The sequence below is a fragment of the Pinus tabuliformis genome, chromosome 1_2 (genome assembly GCF_031772625.1).
Source record: "Pinus tabuliformis cultivar Carrire ecotype Pingquan chromosome 1_2, CPIR1, whole genome shotgun sequence".
In the NCBI taxonomy this organism is placed as follows: domain Eukaryota; kingdom Viridiplantae; phylum Streptophyta; class Pinopsida; order Pinales; family Pinaceae; genus Pinus; species Pinus tabuliformis.
The window spans coordinates 140,546,933-140,555,341 of NC_142298.1; the positions used below are offsets into that span (position 1 = coordinate 140,546,933).

General features: G+C 34.6%; 1 protein-coding gene across 1 annotated transcript; it reads right to left on the reverse strand.

Annotated features, from left to right (window-relative positions):
- Positions 1-434: 434 nt before the first annotated feature.
- Positions 435-4,257, reverse strand: LOC149204913 (putative ubiquitin-conjugating enzyme E2 23). Its single transcript, XM_089397243.1, has 6 exons — positions 2,611-4,257; positions 1,943-2,284; positions 1,786-1,855; positions 1,210-1,349; positions 775-1,086; positions 435-677 (listed from the first exon to the last, which is right to left on the reverse strand). Exons 1-6 carry the CDS (start codon positions 4,255-4,257, stop codon positions 435-437), a joined length of 2,754 nt encoding a protein of 917 aa, XP_089253369.1.
- Positions 4,258-8,409: the final 4,152 nt, after the last annotated feature.

Here is an 8,409-nt window from a genome sequence, read left to right on the forward strand (position 1 = left end):
AATATTTAAATCTAGAAAGAAATGTTGCAAAGATTCCTTCATATCCACCAACCATGATAGCTAAGTTTAAATGAGAGGTTTTTGGAATTTGATAAACGAACCATATTACAAGAAAGGCAAATTAAATTGAGTTTATAAAATAGTACAAGAATAAGTATCACCAACTTCTAAAACAATTTCCCGTAATACAAATTAAATTGAATTCATAAAATAATACAAAAATTAGTATGGCTCACTATTTGGATGGATAGAATCACACATATTCGATAATCTAAGAACATTGCACCAGGTTGGCCGCTGCAATCACAACTTCTGCTACAGTACATAGCTCTTGAATTCCACATCAAGCCTTTGAAAGACATAACCACATTTGTATTTGCCAAGTAAGAAGCCAATAGTTGATGGAATTTGTGACTTTAATGCATACGTTATGACTACTGAAATTCTTGGCAATCTAGTCCAATTTCAGTGAATGCTGCAATAAGTTTAGGAACAATTTTAAGTAATATAAGCTTGAAGCCAGCAGAAGTAGCACCCGGATTTTCAGACTCTTCTCCAACAATTGTACAATTCTCTGATAGTGATCCAACTGGAGCCCCTTTGATATAAGCATCACACGCACGAAGAATACAGTGACCGCGTTTTTGAAAATGCCCTTTAACAAACATCTCAAAATGCTGCACAGATGATGAGCATGGGTGTATTTAGAATCATTCCTAGACAAAGAATGATTAAAAAAGATAACTGTAAATGAAAATCTCGCGAGATTTCTACCTTTGGAGGCTTTCGCAATACGTACAACATTGACTTGCACGATAGGAGAAAAGAGTTTTCTTTGTAGGCTAACGAGTTCTTCTCCCCTATCGCTGAACCAATCTGTTTCTCAAATCCAGGTTCATTAAAATAAGGATTATCATTTAGTACCAATCCTTGAATAGAAACAAGTAGTTGTAAAACGTTTGATGACAACGGGTTCCACACTTCATTCCCTTTGCCTGTCCATGTGTTTAAAAGACTCAGACAGACTTTTCCATTCTTATATAGATTTGGATTCAACCGTAACCCACCAGAATGGTAGTAAGCTAACTGCAAAACCAACATATTAAAGCTAAATGAGACTGACTTCCATATTGAGTTCAAAACAAAACAACTTGAGATCTCATTTATTTCACTTTAAAATCAAACAGTTCTAGTTAAACTAATGCTTACAGGTGGTATATCGGGATATTCCGATGGAAAATGAATGTCAAAGAAGAAAAGTCCATCTTGATACGGAGTCCCGGCTGCTCCAACAATTACAGCTCTCAGCAAATCCATCCTATCCTCATATATTCTAACAAAAATTGTATCTGTCAATCAATGCAGAGTTTATAAATTACAAGTTAGAACAACCAGAAAAATAAAGAGCTCGAAATACTCTATGCCCATATTTTTATTTGTTCTAGTACACATCATGAGTACAACGTATTCTCATGAATAATTGGGTTACAAAATTTGTTACTTTGCAACTTCCTACTACTCAAGAGAAAACAAGAAAGCAATATTGAAAACTGAGAAGACAAAAGACAAAAATAGCAAAATTGAAGGAAATATGACTGGCCAGAATAGAGGCAAAATTGAAGGAAATATGACTGCCCAGAATAGCGTTTCCCTATTAGTGAATGTTCAAATATCACGAACTCATTTAATAAACCAGTGAAAAACAGTATTAGTGAATGTTCAAATATCATGAACTCATTTAATAAACCAGTGGAAAACAGGCCTGCATGGCTTAGGATGAGTTACCTGGTAAGTGTTTTTCAAGATTGTTCCATTCATGTTGAATTTTCTTCATCCATTTCCGCTTATTGATAGGCTGCACGAAGATGTTCAAAAGTTTCAATCATGACCCCCAAAAAATCACTAAACGGAATGAGAAAAGCATGCCCTTTGATAAATGTACCTGTATTGTTTCATTCCGATAAAAGTGATCCATAGCGTCACTTATACTATCAAAATGTTTAAATTGCCCTGGCTCATGACAACTACTGCTAGACAAGCTATGCACTGTATTTTCCTCATTTGTCTGCTCCATATCAATGTCTAGCGCTGTATTTTCTTCATTTGTCTGCTCCATATCAATGTCTAGCACTGTATTTTCCTCATTTGTCTGCTCCATATCAATGTGTAGCACTGTATTTTCCTCATTTCTCTGTTCCATATCATCTTCTTCAGCAGTCTCATCTTTATCATCATCTTCTTCTTCATCATCACTATAAACCACACATATTTGTCGAGGTGCCATCTACATTTAAAAAAAATAAAAATAACCTTTAGGTTATCATACTATCAAAGTAGTTTCATATTTCATATTGTAACCAAAGAGCCAATTGTTCTTCTTATGTAATGTTGGAATTCATATCTTGGATGCAGTGAAATGCATATTTAAAGAGATAAATCTTTTCTACACAAAATCTCCGTATATTGAGACTAATAAAGGTAGCGTGATCAATTTCTCAGATAAGGGAGACAATGAAAATACATTCCTATGTAAGGGATAGTACTTCAGCAGACAATGAAAATACATTCCTTTGTAATATTCCACTATAAGGAAACAAGAAAATAACATACCTTTGACACTGTTCCGTCTGCCCATGCTACCTCTATGTATCCATCTTTAACACCTATGACGTTACCAATACACGATAGATAAGATTCTTCAATATTCTTGTCAACCTCTGCCTTTTGAGTTTTCTTCAGAGCTTTCTGGTTTGTAGATAGATCTGCAGTCTCAACAACGTTTTTGTGTCCTATTTCATCCCTAGATTCTATATGGTCACCCAACTGATCCACAATGCCAAGCACTTGATCTGCTTCCCCAAACACCAGAGAGTGAGGACGTATAACGATGGCCGCAACAAAGTAGTTATAATCTGGATGGTAAGCAAGCTCATACACACTTACTGACTCCTCTCCATCAAATTTTAGTGTATCTTGTGGACAATCCACCGCTTTCAACCACCTTACTCTTGCTATGCGTTCTTTTGAATCCACATTTTGCACGATTCCTACTCGTCGTCTTGATTCAGAAGCCTCGCAATCATCATCGTCCAAACCTTTTTCCACTACATACTGTTCAGGAAAGAAGTCATGATCCCCAACATCTTTGATGGTAATCAAGGTTGTAGAATCTACACCATATGCCCTTGTACCATCTTGCCATATGACATCTACCCTAGTCCTTTTATTGCCCACAAATAGCACATTATCTTTTTTGTGGGCAACAGTGTCATCTGTGGCAGGCATAGTAACTTCTAACATTCTCCTTTCAGACGCTGGAAGCAGACACCAGTCGCCTAGCTGCCAATAAACGTCTGAAAAACAAGATAATAGCTGTAGCTCTTTAGGGTCCTGTTTCTCTGCAGGAGTCAGGGAATTGCAATCAGGATTTGCTGCAGCAATCCAATCCACGGAAACTAATCCCACTTCCACATTGCCTACTGTACCTTCCTTGTTACTTTTTTTCCATGTACCACACAACCATCGAGCATTCTCGAAAACTGCCGATGAACTGCCCCGGACACGCTGCCCTGGAAAGTAAGGATAACGGAGATTATAGGGGATTGGAATAAGGCGGTCGGGTTCGGCCTTCATTACTTCGCATTTTGATCCGTCATCAAATAACACAGTCACATTATCAACCACTTCACCGACTCTTCCCACCCAAGGTCCATGAATGACATAATCACCGGGCATAAACGCCCTTATTCGCTGAAGATCTCTGCTGGAAACGTTTCTTATAGCATTAACTGATGTGGGACTTAATAAATCCACTGTAACATCCACGTTAACTACGATGCCTCTCTGTCCAGATGGATCTGAAGCCGTTGCCACAATATCACCATGGAAGATCGCCCTGTCAATCACCTCAAGCTCATCGGCTTTCTCCGTACTCTCCGAAAAATTCGTCCAAAAAATCCGTGCAGAGCCTTTTGGAATAGACTCGTCTTCACTCTCATCCTCCTCTGAATCAGAATCAGAATCATCGGCAACTTTTATTACAACGCCAATTAAACCTGTGTGTTGTACAGATTGGACTATGTCTTCTGTGTACACACCTACACCAAATTGCTTTGTTTGAACTTTTCGGAAAAGTCCTGCTGAATCGCATATAGAGTGTTTTTCCGAAAAATCTCCGTGCACTGAAGCATCGTTACCGGGTGAGCTATCTGTGGATTTGGATGCATTGCTGTCTTCATTACGGTATGTGTCGTCCATTCGAATGCTTGCTTGTTAGCAAATTGCTGAAAGAGAAGGCAATAGTCAGAGGACCCGACTGCGCAGTCAATGTGTTAACTCCTTCGATTTTGATCTGCAAAACTTTTCTTGTAATAATTGTTGGATGTGTTTTTTTGAGCCGAGCCTCGCATGTTTATAGGTCGCCATGGGGACATCGGCTCTTTGCATGGGGTGCATGTCGTCGGCTGAAAAATAAATAGGCTGGGAATTCATTGAGTGGGGCGGTATATTTTGATTTTGTGGGTATATAATTAATGTTAGAATATTTGTTGTTTAGATGGTTGATTTTGTGGGCATATATAATTGCCGCTTAATTAACGATTTATAGTATTTTGGATATTTGTTGTTTACGTGAGTTAGTAGCAGTTTATTTAAAAATAATAAGATAATTATTAATTATATATTTTTAAATGTATTTAATAAATAAAATATTTTATTTTCTAGACCTTTGTATTATTTGTATCTCACTTTTAGCTATCTAGAGGGCTCAATGATATTGTTTGAAGCAGTGGGGTGGTAAGTTTCAATGACATTAATCTTCTTCTGTCTCCATGGGTTTCGACGACTAAAGATTTTTTTCCAAAATCTAGTGAGGATTTGTCTTTGAATGAGATTTTCTTACAAGATGATTTGGCCCTGTCACATTTTCAGGGGCTTGAACTAATTTTTTCAGCGGGAGTCATTGATGGTGGGGTCTCGACAATATTCGAGCTGATTATTTCAGAGCATAGGGCCCCCTTATCTCTGATTAAATTGAGGTGTTTCAGGAAGGATGGAAGGAAAGTATATCCCATGACGGTGTGTTGTGGCTTCCTCCTAAGCTAGTTGTGTTGGAATTCCTAGGTGTGAGTGTGCAAAAATGAGTGGATACGGATGATGCCTCTTTGGGGGTTCAACCTCAAGTGTATGGATATGGAAATCTACTCATTGCAATGAACTCTCTGAAAGGGTGAGACAGGTTGCAAGATGGAAGTAAGGTTGATGTGAAGGAAAGAGATTGAGCATGGCTACAAAGGTGGGAAGTGTGATGAAGGCAAGCAATGCTACGATAAAATCTAGCAAGACATTGAATACCATAGGCATAGGTGACCAAAAATCAACAATAAAAAGAGTGGGGATCCCCCTATAAGGGTAATAAATGGCGAGAAATAAAAGACAAAGAGAGGCATGAGGCTCAAGTTTGATGTCATGGTGGGATCTAAAGAGGATTCATATACCTAAAAATGAACATAGCATGGGCACCAAGGCAAAAATCGAGTGCTAATCTAGGGCACCCATGAAGGGTATATTTTACCACACAAATTACGACATGCAAAAAGGCATGGTTAATGTTGCAACCTGATAGTGTTAGACCTAAAGCACATTGAAACGATATGGGAAAGATCAAAAAATGTAGTGGCAATATAAATGTGAATCCTAACCCAAATCCTATTTTTAAAAGTATACCTCAAGTCATAATGAAACGTGATACAAAATTCATGTTCTTTTCCAATAGAAAACCAAAAACTCCTTACATAATCATTAGTAGCATGATAATATAGTGAAAATACATTAAAAATACCCCAAAGAATGAAATATAGAACAAAAATACATTAAAAATACCCCCAAGAATGAATTTGAATATATTAATATTTTTGTATATTTACAATAAATGTATATTACAATGTTTTTCCTTTTGGGGAAAAGTTTACATTGGTTAAATTGGGCAATTCTTTAAAGATTGTGTCAAGGAGCATATAGATGACACCAACCACAACTGCATCACTAAATCTTTCGTTGTTGAACGTTTATTTTAGTTCTAATATTTTTTTTAACAAACAAACTAAAATCTTGGCCTTAGCTCTTTGTTACACCTCTTACATTATCCTTAATCTGAATATGTGAACTTGAAGATTTTTAACAATTTGTAAGTGAAAATTATGTGTTTTTGGTAGAGGATCAATTTACTAAACACATAAAAAAAGTAATTTTATCATCAATCAAACAAAGACAAAATAAGCATATATAAAACACATAACACAAAACATGATAAAAGAGTTCACCCCTCTCCTGGGCTACATCTCCTAGTCCAACTTCCAATGTAGGGCCTCTTTCATTAAGTGCTAAAAAATGTGATTACATCCACCAACCTGATGCAATGTTCTTAGATTATCGAATATAAGTGATTGCATCCATCCAAATAGTGAGCCATACTAATTCTTGTACTATTTTATAAATTCAATTTAATTTGTTTTACGGGAAATTGTTTTAGAAGTTGGTGATACTTATTCTTGTACTATTTTATAAATCCAATTTAATTGGCTTTTCTTATAATTGTTTTAGAAGTTGGTTTGTTTTCCTGTAATTGTTCTGAAAGTTGGTGATTTTTATTACAAATATAATATAATATATATTTTTTCAAACTATATATTAAATATGAATATTTATGAAAATTAATTTACGGTTAGTAATTCGTAATTAAATATAATATGTTATATATTTTTTAAACTATTTATTAAATATTAATATTTATGAAAATTAATAGTGGGTAATTAAATATAATATGTTATATATTTTTTAAACTATCTATTAAATATTAATATTTATGAAAATTAATAATGGGTAAAGTTTTCATATTGTAGGAGGACATGCACCACCTCTAGTATCTAGTTGGTCATTAAAGGTTACGTGTAATTATTTTTGGTAATATTTATAATTAGTAAGATTTATATATGCTTTATATGTTTTAAGTACAATGTTTTGTAACTTTTAAGTATATAGTATAACATTATTTGCAATTTGAATTTGAATTTATTAATATTTTTGTTTATTTACTATTGGTCAAATTGGGCCATATTTTAAGGATTGTGTCAAGGAACATATAGATGACACCAACCACAATTGCATCACTAAATCTTTGAACATTTATTTTATCTCTAATCATTTAACTTTTTACAATCAAACTAAAATCTTGGCCTTAGCTCCCTGTTACACCTCTTGCATTATCCTTTTAGTCATTGAAATCTAAAAGCACCACGATAAATTCAATCGAGAAGATGGCTATAGACCTAACTAGTCCTTAAGCACCTTATTCATCATCTTGACCATAAGCCTTGGCCTTGCTGATCCTTTCTACCTCCTCTCTATTGATCCATTTACCATCAAGTTTTTAAACGAACAAAAAAATAACCTAACATGATGCAAAATCTATGTATTTTGAAACATAGATGATGTCAATAGGATGCGTAACTTTTATATTTTGATACACTTAATATGCCATTATGATGCAATATTAAATACACACATAGAAAGTATTGATGTTGTTAGCACTATTTTTAACATTTTCAAAAGTTAATAAATCCTTTGAAAAAAGTAAACTCTAGCTTAGTTCAGTTACTTTTGAAGTTTGAGGTGAAAGTCATTTTAAAACAACTTTGAATTAGTTTGGGCTACAAGTCAATAATTTTTATGGATAGAGAGATATTTTAAGATTTTGTATAAATTATTGACCAATCCAAATGTTAAAGATAATCCAAACTAAGTTTCATTTCTCAAGGCTATATAATTTTCATTTCGTAGGGGTGTTGTGAAATCATTTTTCAACGCATACAGGTCCACTACGAAATCATTTTTCATCGCCTACAACAACACTATTTTTCTTTGTTTTAGTCACCGTCTTTAAGCAGAGTTTCTGAACAGTTGGAAACGAATTCATGAAAACCAAAAGAAGTTTTTTGCAAGAATGGACCAATTTTCGAAAACCTCTCATTCAAACCTAGCTATCATGGTTGGTGGATATGAAGGAATCTTTGCAACCCTTCGTCCAAGATTTAAATATTTGATGATTTTTTTAGTCATTAACTTTGGGCATGATTTTCGATAAGGTGGTGATGAATTTCAAAAAACCAAAAGAGGTTTTTGTTGGGAAAAAGTTGATTTACAAAAACCTCTTTCAGTTTTGCAACATGTATCATGTTTTGGAACAGTTGAATGCATATTTGAATCCCTTTTTTTTCTTCAGAAATTTGCCACATTTTTTTTTTTTCTATTTTTAGAAAAATGCCAGTCAACTTTCAGTTGGAAAGCCATCTTATCAATTCAACTTGAGAACAAACTAAATATGGATGAGGAGGCTTTTAGATCAATTTATTT

Excerpts from the sequence above, each read along its gene's own strand:
- LOC149204913 (XM_089397243.1), bottom strand. The coding sequence starts at position 4,257 with ATGGACGACACATACCGTAATGAAGACAGCAATGCATCCAAATCCACA. Across the intron at positions 1,856-1,942 it reads ATCGGAATGAAACAATACAG|CCTATCAATAAGCGGAAATG; the intron begins GTACATTTATCA and ends ATCTTCGTGCAG. Across the intron at positions 1,350-1,785 it reads TCTTGAAAAACACTTACCAG|ATACAATTTTTGTTAGAATA; the intron begins GTAACTCATCCT and ends ATTGATTGACAG.